Here is a 19,948-nt window from a genome sequence, read left to right as displayed (position 1 = left end):
TTGCAGATGGATGGCTTTGTGTTGCCACCTACCGAGTCAACTGAAATCTTGAAAAGATAATGAACTTTTCTGATAGTTAAAATTTTTAGTTTTATATTAACCATCCTCCAGTAAATATTTAATCATATGATTAACAACTATGGATTACTTTTTGTTATTTTTAGTATAAAAAAGAATTGACGGGGCAACACCTAATGCGGAAAATTTGCTTGATGAAGTGGAAGCTAATGAAGAACAGTCGCAAGATGAAGAACCAGTTTCTAAGAAAAGAAAAACATCCATTAAACTTCAAAACTCGAAGTAAACCTTATATCTTGTGTACCTTTTTTCACATTTGTGAGCAGGTTTATATTCTATTTTCGTTCTTCAACTGCTAATCCATCAACATTATATTTTCTTATTAGGAATATTATCATTCTCTCGATTGGATTCATGTTATATTTTCATTTTGCAGTCAAGATTGTAGTTGGTGGCTTAGTACACAAGATTTCCATTAATACCCCTACTAAAGATTTTATTTGTGTGCCAACTAAGCTTGAGAAAAGAACACGTTCGTGGTAATCGTCGCACAAACAACATTATGCTTGACAGCATTATGCTTGATCTTGCCAAGTCAATTGGAAAAGGAAAGATACCCATGTAGGTCAGGTTACTAAAATTCTAAAATAGGGTAAAACAAAAGCGGTATTTTTGACTTTTTGTCAAAATATATAGTTTTTATAAAACATTTTACAGGTGCTTAAAGATGTTGGTCAGTTGATTAATCTTACACTTACCCATGCTAAAAATCATCAACCTTTATCCGGATCCACAACATTTAACCGAATTGAGCTTCCAACAAATAAAGATCCATTAAATGGTATCCATTTTATTTTATTCATTATCTTATTTGATAATTTATCTTACTAAATTATAAATACTTTTTAGCATTGTACGTTGGTTCACATGGGCATTACACTTCAGAACTGATTCAATTAAGGCGTAAATTTGGTCGGTGGAAACTATTGGCCGCTCAACGCTTTGCAAAAAAAATTTAATTGCCTCTAGAAACTAATTTATGAAAAAATCTATTTGCATCCGTCGCTTGGCGCGGGTAAACGGCTAGTATATATATATATATATATATATATATATATATATATATATATATATATATATATATATATATATATATATATATATATATATATATATATATATATATATATATATATAGAAAGAGAGAGAGAGAGAGAAACGACTTGGGTAATTAATGAATGTAAATATGTTTTTGTGTTAGATATAAAAAAAGTGTATTATTGATTTCAAGAAATAAATAAAAGTTATGGAAAAATGGATTTTTGATGTCAATATAAACAACTTTAAACTTATCAATAGACTTGTCTTGTAAATAATATTAAAATTAGACAAGGGTTTAACATTGTATTTGTTATAATTTCCAGAACTATGGAATATAAATATAATATCATTATACTAATAAAAAAATAGTTTTAATTTTATTTTGTCATGTGTTACTCTAATACACATTCTAATTAATAATATGTCATGTGTTGATTCTCAAATTTAAATTTGCGCTTAATAAATCAATAAAAAACGTGGCTTAAGAAATCAGGATATAATCTCATAAAATTAATATTTCATTTTCAAATTGTTATAAATAAACAACTATAAAAAACCTAATAAAGTTAGATATTTGAAGGTGGTGTTTGTTTTTTGTCTGCAAATCTTATTGGCATCTTCTGTCTACGCCATTCAGATATTAGCCTTCGCAGACTGATTGTTTTTTAGAAAACTGTATACCTAAAAATGTATGTGCATCCTTTTCTTTGCACAATTATGAATCAGAGTCTTCTAACATCTTCAAACATCTTCTAGCCTAAAAAACATATATATATATATATATATATATATATATATATATATATATATATATATATTTTAAATTTATATTTATTCCAACTTTATTAATGATAAAGAATTTGAAAAAAAAAAGTTACAATACTTCAATAAAAATGTTCGACGATACAAACATGACGTTTTTGATAAATTTATAAATAAAGATTTATTATAGCAATGATCGTTGCAGCTGTTTACATAAATATGAAAAAATCATAATATATTTTTATATTTTTTGTGCCAAATTTTATAAAACATTATTAATATAATATTGTCAATTTCTTGAGACAACATTTATGATGTGCTTTAATTTTGATTTAATTTAAAAAAAAAAAATCAAAAGTTTATTTCCACCCGTTTATATATTAAATTCATTGATTCCTAATTACAATGTTTACTTTAACTTTGTGATCAAAATTATCAGTTTTTATCAAATATATACGTTAATTCGTATCATTTTTATTTTTTATTTTTATACAATAATACATAAAATTGATATAGATTTGTTAGTTATTTATAACAAAGTCATAAAAATATTAAAAATCACTTTTAAGTTAAAAAAAAAATCAGTTTATTTAGATTTTAGTTTATTTTAGTAGTCTGCAGATATTAAAAAAAAAAAAATTTGTTTTTCAAACTGTAGACGTATGATCCATTTTTTCTACTGTAGGGTCTACAGATGTTGTCCGCAGACTGCAAATATTTTGCTTCAGAAAAAACAAACAACACATAAATAATTAAATAATTAAGAGGTACAAATTAAGTAAAAAAAATATTTATTTGCATGATTAATGATTGTTATCCTTATGGTCTGTATATTATTTTATTAATTACAACAAATTGTATAGTACATTCGATATCACCAAATTATTTTATTGTTTACTGTTAATTATTACATCATCTATTACAATTTACAAAATCAAAATGGGGTGAGAGGTGCCTAGAAAATAGCAGTGAGTCGCTTACAATTCTCCAATATGTGGCCGTTATCATCCGATGTAAAATATTAAAATATTAATTTTTTTGCCACTATTTAGCTTCTTTAAAAATATACAAAAAAGATACAGTTAATGATAGAAATTATCCAAACTTTACCCAATAATTTATTAACTTTAAATAGTATTTGAAATAGCTTCCAAAGGTTCTGAATCTTCGTTACATCATTTTGAATCATGATAATACAAATATTTAAATATAAAAGAGCTTTAGTCCAACAGTATCATAATGTTGTCTTTTTTCCATAAGATTGAAAGTTCAAGTTTTATTAGAAACATATATGAATTTAATAGTAATTTAAAAATATATTTGATTTACCATTCCAAGTTTGATGTCAAATGGATGGATTGGTTATCTAATTATTATTACATTTAGATTATTATAGTTAAATAAAAAACAATACTTTTCCAGTATTGATGTAAATGTAAATGAAATTACTTGATTTCATTTATTTCATTCATCACTTATACCGAAGTTGTTATTTTTCAACAATTTAAAGAATTTTGGATACATGATTTTTAATTTAGGTTAAATAAGAAAATTGTTAGATATAATTTTTACCTTTAATACCCTACTCTGATTGTCATAGGGTGGAACCAACGGTACATAGATTAAATTCAGAAACAAATCAATTTATTATTTAATGCCTTTTTAAGTGATGATGACAGCTCACACTCGTTAAACATCGAACAGCTTCGTCATCCCCACCTCATATTCCACAAACGCCTCTCCCCCGTCTTTCCTCCGGTCACCCTGGCCCACTATTTACCACAACCTGTTCGACCTTTATTCAAACCTAACTCCGAACCAAAACCCAAACCTATTTTACTTAATTTTACATTAACCCCGATCCTGGTTTTCGCTTTCCGAACCTCCCCCGTCAGGTTTCGTCGTTCTTGGGATTTTAATGTTCTTGACATTTTCTTTCTTCTCTCCTCACGTCACGTGGATGTTCTGTTGTTTTAGTTCATATTAATTAGAAGCGAAAATTTCAGTTTGCGATTTCTTTGATTTGAGGTTAAATTTAGGAACTGGATCTTGATCATTCGGCGTGTTCTCAATTTCGGTTGAGTACAGTCAAGGAGTCCCGATTTAAGTGAATTTCGAGTTCAATTGCTTTCAGAAGTCAAAGTCGGTCTTAGCCGGTGAAAGGGAATTGAGTTGAATACAGAGGTTGTCATCTCAACTCTGAAGCTTTTAGTATTGTTTATATTGAACTTTTGATTTAGTATTGTGTTTGTATTATAATTTTACTACCAGCAATTCATTTATGTTGAATTCCGCTAATTCTGATTGGTAATTATGAATCAAGATTTTGAATCGCGCGTGCGGATCTTTTTGTTCTGAATTTTTGTTGATTACAAGTACCGATTAAAATTAAATTTCGCTTCAATTGCGTTCCGAACTCAGGCGTGTCCGATAAGGTTTGGAGAAAATTGATTGAAAATAGAAGCTGCTATCGCTTATCTGAAGTCTTAACTACGGTCAGTTCGTTTTTAGTTTCGAATTTTACTACCAGAAATTCGTTTTGAATTCGACTAATATTTATTTTTGTTCTTACTTATGAATCAAGGTTTTGAGTTAAATTGGATTCGTTTTCGCTCGATCGAAATGCTGGATTTAATCTGATGGCCTTCTGGTATGACGCATTTAGTGAATTTATTGTTATGACTATTCGATTTTGTTATTCAATATTCCTTAATTGACTTTTTAACCTTTGGTTTTCTTTTTCTAACGTGTAGAAGAGATTGCAGAGAAGAATTATTATTGACCTTAGTTTCAATCGGTGGTTCTGAACAAGATGGCGCAAAGTAGTTGGGAAGCTGATAAAATGTAAGCACCGTTCATCTTTTTTGTTCCGGCTGTTTTTCATGTACAGAGTATTGTCACACACGCTGGAAGTTTTAACTGTGAATTGATCTATGTTGATAAAATTTCAAACTGATTTGCTTGATGAGGCCATTTTTTTTCTTCTTTTCGCAAGAACATTATCTGTTCATGTAATTGATCAAAAGGTTGCACTAAATTTGAAACGGATGGATATTAGTTTTTGTTCATTTGTAAAGTTGTGGTCATTCTATGGATGATTTTATTCTAATTTTGGAATTGCCCTTTTTTGCTAGGTTGGATGTTTACATCCATGACTATTTGTTGAAACGGAAGTTGCATGCATCTGCAAAAGCTTTCATGAATGAAGGGAAGGTTGCTACAGATCCTGTAGGTATGTTGTCATGGGTTCCCATATTGTTGATAAATTGATGACAGGAGCTCCAAATTTGATTCCCTGTTTGTTAATATTGGAATATGAGTCAGTTGGAGAGTTAGTTTTATGTACGTGATTAAAGGGATTCATAAATCATAATCAATCCATAGATGATCCATGCAGTTAACATAGTATATTAATTTGATTAAGGGCAAATTGTGAAGATTAACAACATAATTTACTCTTGTTATTTCCGATTGATTTGCAGCTATTGATGCTCCGGGTGGATTTCTCTTTGAATGGTGGTCTGTCTTCTGGGACATTTTTATTGCAAGGACTAATGAAAAACATTCTGAGGCAGCTGTAGCTTACATTGAGGTCCTTTTCTATATATTTATTTATTTTTACAGTTGTTGATGTTTCCTTTTTTTGTAATGCTTTCCCCTTTGTTTTATGTTTTTCATTCCTTTTTTTTTTTTTGTTTTTATAAACAAATACCAGACACAGCAAATGAAAGCAAAGGAACACCAGCAACAACTTCAAATGCAACAAATGCATTTTTTACAACAACGAAATGCTCAAATGCAAAGGAGGGACCCTAATCATCCTCCCCTTGGTGCTCATGTTAATGCCATGAACAATGATGGAATGATGGGTAAGCCATCACCCAGTACACTCGGTGGTATGAAAATCTATGAGGAATCCATGAAGCCTTCTCATTCTATGGATTCAGAAACCTCTCCAGCTCTTCTTGATGCTAGCAGAATGGCCCTTCTCAAATCAGCCACTAATCATCAAGGGTATGCATATCAGTTAGTTCTCTACTCTGTTATTTCCCCTTTTGTTTTCTTCCCTTGTATTATCATCTTACCATGTTCTTTTGGTCTTTGTTCATCCAGACAACTGATGCAAGGAAACTCTGCAAATATGTCTGCAAGTTTGCAGCAAATTCAAGGAAGATCTCAGATGAATACGGTATATTCCTATAAAATTATCTTTTTACATTTCTTTCTTTTGTTCGTGCTTGGACTCATGAATTTTTTATAAAATCTTAGGAAATTAAACAAGAAGTCAACATGGGTAATACACAGAAATCGTTGCCCACAGATCCTTCATCGATTTATGGGCAAGCCATTTTGCAGTCAAAGTCTGGTATGGGCAATACAGGTAATCTTCTAACAATGTGGATGCTCAAAATCATATATTTCAAAATTAGATTTTGCTTTATTTATTTTTTTAAAATCTTTTTAGGGTTTAATCAAGGTGTAACTGGTCTTCCATTGAAGGGTTGGCCTCTAACTGTAAGTTTCCTATAGAAGTTTCTTTCAGTAATATATAAAATTTCATAGTTGACATTTGGTGTTGACTGTTGACATATAAATACAATGCAGGGAATTGACCAACTACGCCCTGGTATAGGTCTTCAAGTCCATAAACCCAATTTACAGAACCCAAATCAGTTTTATTTGGCATCACAACAACAACAACAACAGCAACAGCAGCAGCAACAACAACAACAACAACAACAACAGGTATTAGCACATGCTCAGGCACAAGGCAACCTGGGTGCATCACCAAATTATGGATTTTCTGGATTATCACGAGGCAATATAATCATGAAAGATGGTCAACCCACAAGAAACGAAGGATCTATAGGCTCCCCTGGACAAATGAATTCACCCAAGGTTGTTAAACTCATATTCATTTGCAATTTAAAGATTTAAAAAAATAAAATTAATATATATTTTAACAGATGAAGATGCCTCAAATGCAACAATCGTCTTCACAACAACAGGATCAGTTACAGCAACACCAGCTGCAACAACAACAGGTAGTGTTTTAACTGTTTATGGATGGATGATTATCATGAGGGTTAGGTAATTATTAAAGTCTTGGGTTCATTTAATTTATTCTTATTACTTTGTTTTTTTTTTTTTTTTTTTTTTTTTTGTGTTTGTTTAAATTTTGGAGCAGAACAATAGAAAAAGAAAGCAACATTCTTCGTCTGGACCAGCTAACAGTTCAGGTACAGGGAATACAGCGGGCCCTTCACCAAGCTCTCCAGCATCAACTCATACACCTGGTGATGGGGCTAGCAGTCTTCAGCATGTGAACAATGTGCAAAAAGGCATGATGATGTATGGTGGAGATGGCACAGGTGGGCTTGCTTCATCAACAACTCAGCTGGTAAGTCTGTTTCTTACATATATATATATATATATATATATATATATATATATATATATATATATATTATAGCATCCGACTTTCATTTCTTCCCATTAGAGTATTGTCTTATATAGCAGTGAAAAGTGCTCAACCTTTTTATACATAGTGCAGGATGATCTGGATCAGTTTGGGGATGTTGGTGCTCTGGATGATAACGTGGAATCATTTCTACAACATGATGCAGGAGATTATAACACCCTAAAGCAGACAGTTACAGAGCACAAGAGTGGGTCCTCCTCCTCCAATTCCAAAGGTACTCTCAACTCTCAACTCTCAACTCAATCAATGATGATATAAGAGTTTGTGTAAAAGTTAAAAAGAGTCTTGTCATAATTAAACTCTGTTTCCATCCCCACACACAGGTTTTTCATTTGGGGAAGTTGGATGTATACGGACAAGAAATAAGGTGACATGCTGTCACTTCTCTTCAGATGGGAAGTTGCTAGCTAGTGCTGGACATGACAAAAAGGTGAGACCACTACTGCACTGTTATGATTATGATTATTTTTTATTATCATCGTTACAAAGCAATACAGATACCTTTTGTAGTGCTTCATGGTTTTTGTTTTGGAGAATGTGTCATAATCCATTAAGTGGAAGTATGTAATAATTTTATTTTATTTTTTCAGGCGGTTTTGTGGAACATGGATACCTTAAAAACTGAGAGCACCCCTGAAGAACATCAGTACTTAATTACTGATATTCGGTTTAGACCAAATTCAACTCAGTTTGCAACTGCTTCTTTTGATAAGTCTGTACGACTATGGGATGCAGCCAATGTAAGATTTCTTTTCAATTCATCTATATCGCACACACACAAACACAACCACACACATTGATGAGGAGGGCATTCACATCTTTTTCACAGACAAGATAAAATTTGCATTTTTTGTTGAGCGAAAGTAGAACCTTTTGTGTTTACAGTTTAAATAAATAAATATATTTAATGATGTTGCAGCCAAGCTATTGTTTAAATGCATATACGGGGCATTCTGGGCATGTTATGTCCCTAGATTTTCATCCGAAGAAGAATGATCTTTTCTGCTTCTGTGATAGTATGAATGAAATCCGATATTGGAATACTAGCCCATTCCAATGTACTCGTGTCTCTAAGGTTGGTTGTTGTTGTTTTTTTTTTTTTTTTTATTTGTATATTCCCAGATTTTTGTTTTTTGTATCTAACTAATGCATTGTTATTATTTGATTGGCAGCAAAGAGGCGTTGAACAAGTGCGATTCCAGCCAGTAACTGGACTTTTACTGGCAGCGGCATCTGATAAAATAATCTCCATCTTTAATGTGGAAGCCGATAGACAAACACATTCTTTTCAGGTATGCTGTGAAAGCATGTTTCAGTTACAAATGCATATTGAGTGAGTTGATTTGGTTGTATTAAACTACTTAGGGACATTCGGGAGTATTGAACTACTTGTGCTGGGATTTGAACGGGGAGTATCTGGCTTCTGTTAGTGAGGAATGTGTCAAAGTCTGGTCGTTAGCTTCTGGGGAGTGCATTCATGAGCTCACCTCGAATGAAAACCAATTCCATTCTTGTGTTTTCCATCCCAGTTATTCTACTCTTTTGGTTATTGGCGGAAGTCGTGTAAGTTGCTGTTTTTTCTTATATTACTTCACAGGTAGATTCTTATGTCTTGCATTTATCTTATCCCCTTTTTATGATTTTTTTTTTTAATAAATATTGTACAGTCGTTGGAGCTGTGGAACATGGCGGAGAACAAGCGGATGATAGTTCCAGCTCATGACAACATAATATCTGCGTTGGCACAGTCACCTGTTACTGGAATGGTTGCCTCTGGGAGTCATGACAACTCTCTTAAGCTGTGGAAATAAGTCAAAATAATAATAATAATAATAATAATAATAATACATCACCAACCAACCTCTATAACTATACATGCCCCTTAAATCGAGGTGCTAAATTTGGTCTCAATGTGCTTTTCAGCCTTCCTTCCTTATATAAGAGTTTTAGTGTTAAATGATTGATTTGTGGATATTCCCCCGTTAGGAGTAAGGTCAAGTGGAGTATCAGTATGTATGTATAATAATTTTATCGTTCCGGTTTCTGGGTCTTTTTACTAGTCAAGTTTGATGTTATTTTCTTCTGTTACTCAATTTTTTATTTTTTATTTTGGATTTTGTTTGTCGCATATATGGATCCAAAGCTTTCCGATGTGAGAATCTCAATTCTCAATCTCCTGAAACAACACTAGCAAGAACCACGTGTACAATCTATTGATATGTACACCTTTCATAAGCTTGCGTTGCATTGCATTTAAAAAAAAAAAAAAAATCAACCCACAAGCTTATATCAAACGTACATTATCTAAATGATTTAAAAGAGACTCGTTGATTGCTATTATCACAGTATTTATTCTAAGGGGGTGTTTGGATAGGAAAAAAAAAGTGTTTATTGCTTATTGTTTATTCCCACCACAATAAGCTAAGTTTAAGTGTTTGGATAAAATATTTAAAAATCAACTTATTGTGTTAAAAGTAAACTAAATAAACTAATTTTAATAAGCATCTCAGTCCTTGTTTATTGTTTACTGGTTATTTGTTTATTTCCACCACAAATAACCTAATAAGCTAATCTAAACACCCCCTAAATATCCAATTGGATACTTAATTATCCTGCAACATTACATGTCAAAATAGTAAAGTTAGGGGTATCTAGTGAATACATAGAAAATTAGACTTTTGAATGGAATTGGATAACTGCAAGAATCCAATCCTAAAGTTGAACTCCCATAAATGTTATATATAAAGGATATATAAGGGCTAAGAAGAATTAGTGATATCAATACAAAACAAGTTTTAATGCGTTGCACATACACATGCTTCTAAATCCCAACTCGAGTTCTCTACTCTCAAAACAAAGTCTTTTCCATTCTAGGGTCCCAATGTTCCAATGACAAACAAAATAGTAGCATCATACTCAAAACCCACTTAGAGTCCCGAACACTAAGTTCAACATTTTGGAGTTATGTGTCCATCCATATGCACAAGTATGATGCTTAAACAAGTTTTCAACCAACATTTGCATTTTTAAATGAAGACATTTCCAAAATGCACAAACATACCAAAAAGGTCACATAGAAAGCAAAGGTACTTGTTATATAAGTTTATACCATAATATTTAATAAATATCGTGATAGGAACATGTACTCAACATTCACTCACCTCAAGTGTTTGTTATGCTTCATTACTCCTTCCGAAGACAAAAGACTTCTTAATTACCACCTAAATAATACCATTAATGGATTACAAACTACCGAAATATCTGTACAAAGTTGGTTGACTAAATTTATGATTTAAGTACTAATTTCAAGGTTATATGAAAAATGTGAAAGGAGCTAGAGGTCAAGCGGATAAGCCAAACTTGAGTTATGATTAACGTTTTTATGAAACAAACATTGCTTAAACCCGACCGAGCTCATTTACACTAGCCTTGGGTCTGCCCGGGTTCAGCCCATTATGCACAAATGGTGATTTTTACTCATTTGCCTATTGTACTTTAGTCCTTATGCATCTAAACATTTCGTAACTTTTATAAATGACTCTAATGGATGTAATAAGACTAAGAAACTTATTTGATACTAAATTACATCTCATTTACATAATGACTTAGTCACTAAACTTATATATACTCGGGTCCTTATTACATCCCATTGTACTTTAGTCATTTTCCGGTTCAATTTCGGGGTTTGTGGTTTGATTTTGGTTTATTTTGTTTTTTTGTTTTGATTTTAAGTATTTTAGTTAACAAATGTTTAATTAACATCAAAATTATATATTAAGATTTACTAAAATGATACACTAAAAATTAATAAAATAGAGGAAAGAAGAAGGTAATGTGTGATTAACAAATGTAAAACTAACACAAAAATGATATGTATATAAACTTTGGTTTTTGTTTTTTAGACTAGTCTCGGATGAGTCAAAAAACCATTATCTATCTTTTCTTTGTTCTTGGATCTAACCACCATTAAGTGGCTTTCAATAATATGATTCAAGTTTCTTATAAAACCATGGTTCACATAACGCATAATCTTCAAAACAAAAGCTCGACCTGTACATAGAGACAATTCTTCTAAATACATTGTTGCTCCTAATGATACACCTAGAAATCGAAAGATTCGATCATAAAATTTACAAAGGAAACATGAAAGAGAATTACCACACGACACTTCCTAAACCCTAATAATTACAAAAAACGATACTGATGCCAAAGTTGAAAACAGAAAGTTGGAGCTCGATGTTAACAAGAACACAAAGAAAGATACACAAGATTAACCGGACTACGTGATATGCCTAGCCCTAACCCTAGCGCTGATGAGAATAACTCCAGATCAGGAAAAGAGAATTCTACATGATATTGATGCATTGCCAACGATTAACACAAATGAATATAGAAGAACCGTGAGCATGAATATGAAGTGCCCACGGTTCCACCAACAGCTTCACCTCAACCTAAAACTCAAAAGAATAATTGTTTATTCGGGTGGTGTTGTTAACCTTTCGCATGTGCTTTAACATCTACCTGATCTCTCGATGCGACCCATGATGCCAAGCAAAAAGTCAGACAAACAATCAATGTCCTCTTGTCTCTTCATTTCACATAATTTTAGCCTTTGAATTTATGAAATTGGAAAAATGTCATTTGGATGTCCTCATAAAATCCATTATAACCATCCTAAACACAAATACACCATTGTACTTTTATTGGTGATAAATTGTTAAAATCTGGAATATTGGTGTGTTGAATGAAGATTTAGTATATTAGCAATAAAAGGTTAGAATATTATTGATGGCTTCTTTGGGTGAATTAATTATAACTACCAATGGGAAATCAATCCGTTGATGGTTAGACCATAAGATATACTCCGCAAAGTGTTTATCGCCACATAGTTTCACTACATCCTTACTCACCTTAGAAAAAACAACATTCCACATCACCGCTTATATATATAAATAAAATCTCACACAGAGAGATATAAAAAAAAAAAAAAAAAAGCTTTTGAAGCTCCATGAAACTACACACTTCACACCATCACTACAAGGTTCTTACTCTTGTTTGGGACGATGTTCAATATTATCAAATAAGTCTCACTTATCATACATATTGTATAGACTTATGGTCTTGGACGGATCCATAGTAGATCCCGAGATATCCTGGGATGCCCCACAATTTTTTTTGATATTGTAATTTTTTTAGAAAAATTTTGTTGTGTATATAATATTAATATGTTTAGCGAGATAATAATACAAATTGTAGTTGGTTTATATGGTTAAAGCATTAAGAGGTGTTTTTGGAGGTTGCAAGCTCAAATCTTCTTTCAAACATTTATTTATTTATTTTTATTTTCGCAGCTTATTTTATATATATTTATACGGATTATACCTATTATTTTATAATGTTATGAAAATTAAACATAAGTAATAAATCATCCAAGTGAGAAAGTATTGAACTTTTAACTTTGAGGTCCTTATTTTGAATCTTAGCCTTCACACGGGCATACGTTTTTTTGTTTATCGGTTTTTCAACTTATTTTCTTAAATTCTAAAATTGTCTCACATCGACGATAACATGAAACATAGTTCCTATACATATGTTATATAAACAATACAAGCTTCTTAATTCTCAAAAATTTCGAATGAGTTTAGGCTTAAACTCGAAACCGAGTTTGGAAAACCAAACACTTCGATTTAGAATACCCCTTTACTTTGATCATTGTTCCGCTATCATCTTTTCAAATGTTTGACTACTTGTAAAATGAACCCAACCATATGGACCATTTTTGTAATTTACTCTATCCTTTATTATGTTATTACATTTTTAAATATTAAATAGTAGGGTCATGAGTTTTACAAGTGAATCAGATCAGGTTTTTAATTACAAGTTAAATAATGTAACTATAGGTCAAAAGCTCAGACAACAACGAACTCAGGCATGAAATTCTGGTCTGATGGACCCATATTATTTGGTACACATACTCGATTCTAAGGTTACAATTTTGCACATATGCTACCATACACTATATGTTCCACAAAACAAGAGGGAATTAGAAAAATCATTTCATGTTGTTGATTGACCTTCATTATTCCTTTTACTTGTTACTCAGATTACGATTTTAGTTGCAGATGCTTTTCCGTCTTTCTTCTCGGCAATTCCAGCTGCATGCACAACAAACAAACAGTAAGACCAAAACACACACAACATCCCATATGGAATTAGATGCCTTCGCTTATGAATATATATGTCGATGTTTTTTAATCTGGATATGGAGAATTTGCAAATTTTTAAACAATCTATTTTCTCCTTTTTCCATTAACATGGTTCACTTTTATAGTCAAAGTTTGCAATTTTGCAAGGTGGGTGGAAGGACATTTATGTCTTTTGCAAGCTTTTTAGGGATATTTTTGATGATGGGGATGAAAGCATTTATGTCTTCTCTACACGAGGAGAGATAGAAAACGAGTCCATGTTGTTTTGTCCCATTAACATCAATCAGTCTCGATCCAATGAATGTCTAAAGCTGTCCTTCCTACATATACATTTCTTACAAACAAAATGTGTTTGCTTTCATAGCAAACTGAAAGGTTTGGAATCTGAAAATCAAATAAATTAAGCCAAGTGTGGAAGATTTCTGAAATGTGGATAACTAGGCTTCGAATTAAGATCGAACAAGAATGCATTTAGGATGTGGATCAAAAGCACAAATCAAAACAATATACTAACATAACGATCATTGGCAACAAGAAAACTAGACAAATGAGAGACGAACAATTCAATGAACTGACCAGATTGGGAGAGTGTGGGGACTTCGCCATAAATCGACTTGAGTTTTGAGAGTGGAACAATCGGTTTTTTATCAGCCTCAGCCTCGGTATAGAGCTTTTGCTTCCAATCCCAAATGGTTTGTCGCATTGATTTGTTGGATTTCACAAGCGAATCCCTTTGAGATTCTAGGGCTTCGATCTGTCTTTGTTGGTTCAATGATCTAACTGCCAATCCTCCGAACGCACCCACAAGGAATATGTTGATTACAGTGTTGTTGCTCGCTGCTCTGTTCGCAAATTCCAAAGCCTTCGTAGCCAATTCCATCTCTCTACAACACAAACATCCACAGAAAAATGAACTCTACAATCTGGAGATATCCCATGTATTTATACTCTTTCTTTTAACTTAAAAATATATACTATATTATATTAAAAATTATAATACATTAATGCTTTCAATTACATCACATCTACTTGCATTTACATAACATTCACAGATTCAAGTAACAAAGAGCAAAGTCAAAAGAAGCAATCACAAATTCGGTAGCAAAGTCAAGAAGCAATCACAAATTCAGTAAAGAAGTCGTCGATCAGCAAGAAGAGGAGGGAGAGGGAAGACTCAAGAACCTTAAAATGAATAAGATGCTTACCTACTTAACTCTTGATCGATCAGCAAGAACAGGAGGGAGAGGGAAGTCGCATACTCGCACGCAGTAAAAAAAAACGTTGAAACTTGAAAGTCGGTAGTTCCGAGTTTCGATTAGGTTAGATCGGGAAAGAATGTCCATATATCGGGCTAATAATAGTGGGCTGGCCCAAAAGAAAAATGTAAAAGTCAGACCCAGATGTCTCGCGTGCTCTGAGCCTCCGACTTTTTTTTCATCTGAAGAATATTCAGAATAAAATTAGCAGAAGAAAACTTGAAATCACAAACCGAAAGAATCAATCAGCCATGGAAGAATGCAATGAATCGGAGCAGGTTTCTGATCATTTTATATGTGCCGTTTGCTTGTAATACTCCCAAACTTCGTTATAACTTTGCTGTTATTCAATTTCGCACAATTAAATTGGATTTTTCTACTTAATTTTAGGGTTTTGAATTAAATTTGTTGTTTCTCTAGTGGCTCAATTACGATTCGTATTTATATTCATATATGAAGTAGGAATCGAGTAAGATTCGTCGTTAATTTTTATAGTTCTATTGGTTTTCTACTAGAATTTCGACTTTTTGTTATTTTGTTATAAGATGTAGTCCTTCTAAATTCGAGATTATAAACAGCATGGATTGGAAGCTTGGTATAACACTGTTTCTGCGCTAACAATTTCGATTATTATAATCTATAAGTTTCATATTGTAGTGATGTGTGCTAATATGAATTTGAAGGTCGGTATATCATTTTCTGGGCTTATAATTTGATGATTATAAGCTACTATGTTCTATATACACGTTATTTCTGTTGATTTTTGGTAAGCTTTTGTTTCTTCACTAATGTTGCTTTTTTGTTTCAGAGACATTCTGTACAAACCCATTGTTTTAGGTAGGAAATGCTTGAGAAAACTGGATTATGCTACCGGTGTTAATTTGGTTTCATGTTACTAAATTACTACTTGCATTGTTCTTGATATTTTTGTAGTTTGTGGCCATGTCACCTGTTTCTGGTGTTGCCACCACTCCATGGATATGAGAGGTCAATCTCATTGTCCATTATGTAGGCACCCATATCGTCATTTTCCAGCCATCTGTCAGATGCTAGACACCTTTCTCAACAAGATGTATCCAATCTCTTATGATAGAAGGAAAACGCAAACACTTGGTAATTTCTACATTACTCTACAACTGATTTATGCATTTATATTAGATGACACTTATGAAGTGTTGACCTAATTTTCTATGTGTCCATGGTATAGAGGATGAACGACAAGGCTCAGTAGGCTTTGCTACAGATATAGACTCTGTTGTTACTGGTGAAGAATTAGATAATTTGTTGATAAATCCTTCTACTGAAGAAAAGAAATCTGTTGATGGAAGTTCTGCTGGAAACTGTCAGCAAGTAACAGTTGCTGATATGCTTTGTTCTGCATGCAAGCAGCTGCTATTTCGACCTGTTGCTCTTAATTGTGGTCATGGTATGCTTAGTTTTTCTTTTTTCTATTAGATATTATGTAGTTTCCTTTTGGTGTTTTCTCATTCAAAATGTGAAAATTATTATTTACTTTTTTTTTTTTTTTTTTTCCTTCCGAAATTGATGTTTAGTTTACTGTGAGGCCTGCATCAGTGTCCCAGAGGATAAAGTAATTAAATGTCAAGTTTGTGAATGTAATCATCCGAGTGGATTTCCAAAAGTCTCCAAACAGCTTGATTATTTCCTAGAGGAACATTTTTCTTCAGAGTATGCACATAGAAAAAGCAGTATGCAGCAAACTCAAAATGGAAATTCATTGACAAGTGAGTTTTGATGATGTTATCATATAGCTACACATGTCTGATATGTTGCCATTATATTTACTTTCTGTATGTCTTTGAACTTTCAAAAATAGGTTCATCAGCAGCAGCCGATGCTGAAGCTTCCAAGTTTCCATATCCAACAGAAGAGAATTTCCTTCAATGGTGGACTGCTCATGGCTCAAAATTTCATCCTGGGTTTGGTTGTGACAGGTGTGGGGTAAGTTCCATTTTCTTTTTTTCTGCTTTTCTATATTGTTTAACATTAACATGTGTGTATTGAAATTTTCATTTGTTGACACAGATGTGTCCAATAATTGGGGAAAGATATCGATGTAAAGACTGCAAGGAAAAAAGTGGTTATGATTTATGTGGAGATTGCCACAAAACAGGCTCAAAGCTTCCAGGCAGGTTCAACCAGAAACATACCCCTGAACACCAGCTTGAGTTAGTTAAACCAGCCATCAACCGTGATGTCATCTACAGATTGTTAAGTGGACAGCTGGCAGTTGTTTCTGCTGCTTCCCGCAATCGCTCTAACCCACCTCTTAATCAAGCCTTAGAATCTGCATCTTCTTCTCTTGATGATAATAATAATAATAATAATAATAATAATAATAATAATAATAATGTTAATGATGATGATGATGATAATGGGTCAAGAGAAGGTCAGAGTCGCAATGAAACACCTTTATGAAAAGTGAGTATGCTCAATGGCAACATACGTTACTCTTGTTACCCATATGGGCAATGTACTTTATATTTTTTTTACTCATAATAGCAGTGTACTTACATTTGTTTCTTACATATTGTTGTTAACACTTGACAATAAAGAACTCTAAGTAGATTGCTATTATGGGTAAGGAAGTGTAAATGTTGCTATTTTTCCACCCATAGTTGCAATGTTACTTTAATTTTTACAAATAATAGCAACGTGCTTATATTTCATAAACTATATCGATGATGTACTTTATTTGTTGCCTATTGTTATTAAGTATTTTAACAATAGAGAATATATATAAGTATGTTGTTGTTATGGGTAAGGAGTTGTAAGTAGGTTGCTATATATGCATAAAGAAATGTATATATGTTGCTATTATGGGGTACATATTCTTATTATTGGTAAAAAATTGTAAGTACATTGTTATAATCAGTAAAAAGTGAAGTACATTGTCCATATTGGTAACAGTAGTGAAGTACGCTGCTATTTCTTGCAGTTTGTTGTATACTTGAACTTCGGCCATCTGATCGCAACTACACTAGCCGTTTTGCCAAACCATTAACCACATTCTTTGGTGTTTAAATGAAAATTGTTACCTTGGTTTTTGTAATTATTCGGATTTCGTATCGCTTGTGCATTACTATAAACATTCTGAAAATTAGGTAGTGTTTTGTATGATGGAATTTGAACTTGTTTATTTATTTATTAATTTTTTTGTGTGATAAAATACTAAAGGAATATCAACGGATTGGATTCCGTAGCAAGAGGACAACTTTTTTCTCATACCAACATGGATGGTTAACCTAACCAAAATTGTAATTCGGAAGGTTAATCAAAACTATCGGTTGGTTAATTTCTTGAAACTAAATTTAAATCAAAACTATCGGTTGGTTAATTTCTTGAAACTAAATTTAAACCGGAAAACTGGTTAACAGGTTTTTTATTCCAGTTAACCGATTGACCATTTATTAAATTAAAACTTTTTAAACAAAAAAAAAAAAAAAAAAAAAATCATATCTAAGGGATTGTTTGATATAGACCGTGCAATTTTGTCGTGTTCGGGTTGGCTGGTGAAAATACACCAACTTGAACACGATCCATTTAACTATACAGGTTCACAGGTTGGGGGTTTGTGAGTCAAATTTGGGTTCTTGGGTTAGATTCTAAAAATAAAATAGATAATTAAACATTAAATGAATTCTAGATGCAAATGAAAATTAATAACATTCATTGTAACATGTTAAAACTAAAACATTAATACGAACATAGATAAATTAAGTGTTAATGTAATAACCACATTAATCTGATATTCCTATGAATAGTACTTAATACATTTAAAAAATATATAACTTTTTTTATTAAAATTCTAAATGGGTTGGCAACCTATATATGACATGTTTATTAAACATGTTGGGTGTTGAAAAACTCAACCCAAACCCATTTATATCATGTTGCAGGTCGTGTCAAGATTTGTCATGCTTAGTTTGATAGTTTATGAGCGTGTTTGGCACACAGTTTTTGGGAGCTTTTAGCATTTAAGAAAAAAAACTTGAAATAAAAAAAAAAATCATTTAGCAGCAACAAAAGCTTGTAGCTTTTGGGTTAAACAAAAAACTTTAAATTCAAAAGCTATTTCAACTAATGTTTGACAAAAGATTTTTTTTATATTTTAACAAGTTGACTAAAATAATCCTTTAAATAAATAAATCATATCAATATTATTAGTAATTAAACTATATTATTAAATATAAATATATTAAAACAATTATGAATTCTTTATTAGAAACAATACGAAAACATATTTTATCTTATAAAAATCAAACACATGTATTTTAAAATTTATATTTATTAGCAATAAATTAAAAATAATAATTTTACATTGGAAGGTGTTATGGTAATATAGATTGAAAGGTGGTTTAACAACGGTTTCTCTATTTATTTTTTTTTCACGTTTTTAAACCACTTTTAAATTCAAATTTTTATAATAAAAATATCAAAGACATGTTTTTTTAATATGAAACAATTTCTCATGTATCATCAATTATCATCATGTAGTTCAAAGTTGAATGGATTCTTGTCCAAAATATAAGGTTGAGGTGGCACATTCTTTGTTTTCGTGTTTTCGCAAATTATTTGTATTTACGTATTTAACCACTTAAATTCAAGTTTTCATAATAAAAAAATAAAAAAAAAACATGCTTTTTAATATGAAACAATTTTTCATTTATCAACGATTATCATCATATAGTTTAAAGTTTGGATGAATTCTTGTCCAAAATATAAAGTTGAGTTGGCACATTCCTTGTTTTCGTGTTTTCGTAAATTAATTGTATTTTCGTACGAGCCCTCATATATATATATATATATATATATATATATATATATATATATATATATATATATATATATATATATATATATATATATATATATATATATATATTCATGAGAACCCGAGAACTAAATGTAAAACGTTGGATTGAATATTGAATGACTCGGATTGATCATGGTATTTTTGTAAATATGAGTGAATATAATACGATATTTTAGGTTTTTATCATTATACCACAAGGGTAAATCTGGAATAGCAAGTAATTAAAGGAAAAAAAAAAACATATTAATATAAAATTCCTAAAGAAGTCTCTCTCTCTCTCTCATAT

General features: G+C 31.6%; 3 protein-coding genes and 1 long non-coding RNA gene across 12 annotated transcripts; 3 read left to right on the top strand and 1 right to left on the bottom strand.

The window, feature by feature from the left end:
* The first annotated feature begins 247 nt into the window (after window positions 1-247).
* LOC145045250 (uncharacterized) lies at window positions 248-1,001 on the top strand. The gene is made up of 3 exons (XR_013681786.1): window positions 248-643; window positions 736-859; window positions 928-1,001. It is a non-coding gene; the product is annotated as an uncharacterized LOC145045250 (long non-coding RNA).
* Window positions 1,002-3,652: 2,651 nt separating this feature from the next.
* Window positions 3,653-9,438, top strand: LUH (LEUNIG-like protein). Of its 7 annotated transcripts, none has more exons than XM_078996994.1 (20): window positions 3,661-4,065; window positions 4,303-4,376; window positions 4,466-4,531; window positions 4,635-4,725; window positions 5,016-5,113; window positions 5,364-5,473; window positions 5,597-5,895; window positions 5,995-6,070; window positions 6,151-6,262; window positions 6,347-6,396; window positions 6,487-6,780; window positions 6,849-6,926; window positions 7,067-7,282; window positions 7,436-7,577; window positions 7,687-7,793; window positions 7,954-8,103; window positions 8,283-8,438; window positions 8,536-8,655; window positions 8,729-8,926; window positions 9,031-9,438. In XM_078996994.1, the coding sequence occupies exons 4-20, from the start codon at window positions 4,694-4,696 to the stop codon at window positions 9,172-9,174; spliced, it is 2,382 nt and encodes a 793-aa protein (XP_078853120.1). In that variant the 5' UTR covers window positions 3,661-4,065; window positions 4,303-4,376; window positions 4,466-4,531; window positions 4,635-4,693; the 3' UTR covers window positions 9,175-9,438. The 7 variants fall into 7 exon arrangements, with proteins under 7 accessions (XP_078853118.1, XP_078853119.1, XP_078853114.1 ...); XM_078996995.1 differs by having other exon boundaries at window positions 3,665-4,065; window positions 7,070-7,282; XM_078996992.1 differs by having other exon boundaries at window positions 3,653-4,065; window positions 6,151-6,396; window positions 6,855-6,926.
* A 3,850-nt stretch (window positions 9,439-13,288) lies between these two features.
* LOC145048485 (uncharacterized) lies at window positions 13,289-14,449 on the bottom strand. The gene is made up of 2 exons (XM_078996987.1): window positions 14,146-14,449; window positions 13,289-13,518 (listed from the first exon to the last, which is right to left on the bottom strand). The coding sequence occupies exons 1-2, from the start codon at window positions 14,447-14,449 to the stop codon at window positions 13,463-13,465; spliced, it is 360 nt and encodes a 119-aa protein (XP_078853113.1). The 3' UTR covers window positions 13,289-13,462.
* Window positions 14,450-14,900: 451 nt separating this feature from the next.
* On the top strand, window positions 14,901-18,015 carry LOC145048483 (E3 ubiquitin-protein ligase PRT1-like). Of its 3 annotated transcripts, XM_078996985.1 has the most exons (8): window positions 14,901-15,135; window positions 15,634-15,662; window positions 15,759-15,938; window positions 16,033-16,251; window positions 16,379-16,570; window positions 16,663-16,787; window positions 16,872-17,267; window positions 17,785-18,015. In XM_078996985.1, the coding sequence occupies exons 1-7, from the start codon at window positions 15,077-15,079 to the stop codon at window positions 17,262-17,264; spliced, it is 1,197 nt and encodes a 398-aa protein (XP_078853111.1). In that variant the 5' UTR covers window positions 14,901-15,076; the 3' UTR covers window positions 17,265-17,267; window positions 17,785-18,015. The 3 variants fall into 3 exon arrangements, with proteins under 3 accessions (XP_078853111.1, XP_078853112.1, XP_078853110.1); XM_078996986.1 differs by having other exon boundaries at window positions 14,901-15,103; window positions 16,872-18,015; XM_078996984.1 differs by having other exon boundaries at window positions 16,872-18,015.
* The last annotated feature ends 1,933 nt before the right edge of the window (window positions 18,016-19,948 follow it).

The sequence above is a fragment of the Lactuca saligna genome, chromosome 5 (genome assembly GCF_052625555.1).
Source record: "Lactuca saligna cultivar CGN05327 chromosome 5, ASM5262555v1, whole genome shotgun sequence".
Lineage (NCBI taxonomy): Eukaryota > Viridiplantae > Streptophyta > Magnoliopsida > Asterales > Asteraceae > Lactuca > Lactuca saligna.
The sequence above is the reverse complement of the archived record's forward strand: the minus strand, read 5'-3'. Positions and strand labels throughout refer to the sequence as shown.

Coding starts and splice junctions, on each gene's coding strand:
- LUH (XM_078996988.1), top strand. CDS start 4,694: ATGGCGCAAAGTAGTTGGGAAGCTGATAAAAT. Junction 6,071..6,150: donor GAAGATCTCAGATGAATACG/GTATATTCCTAT, acceptor ATAAAATCTTAG/GAAATTAAACAAGAAGTCAA. Junction 7,283..7,435: donor CTTCATCAACAACTCAGCTG/GTAAGTCTGTTT, acceptor TACATAGTGCAG/GATGATCTGGATCAGTTTGG.
- LOC145048485 (XM_078996987.1), bottom strand. CDS start 14,449: ATGGAATTGGCTACGAAGGCTTTGGAATTTGCGAACAGAGCAGCGAGC. Junction 13,519..14,145: donor CCCCACACTCTCCCAATCTG/GTCAGTTCATTG, acceptor TTGTGCATGCAG/CTGGAATTGCCGAGAAGAAA.
- LOC145048483 (XM_078996985.1), top strand. CDS start 15,077: ATGGAAGAATGCAATGAATCGGAGCAGGTTTCTGATCATTTTATATGT. Junction 15,939..16,032: donor AAGGAAAACGCAAACACTTG/GTAATTTCTACA, acceptor TCCATGGTATAG/AGGATGAACGACAAGGCTCA. Junction 16,252..16,378: donor TGCTCTTAATTGTGGTCATG/GTATGCTTAGTT, acceptor ATTGATGTTTAG/TTTACTGTGAGGCCTGCATC.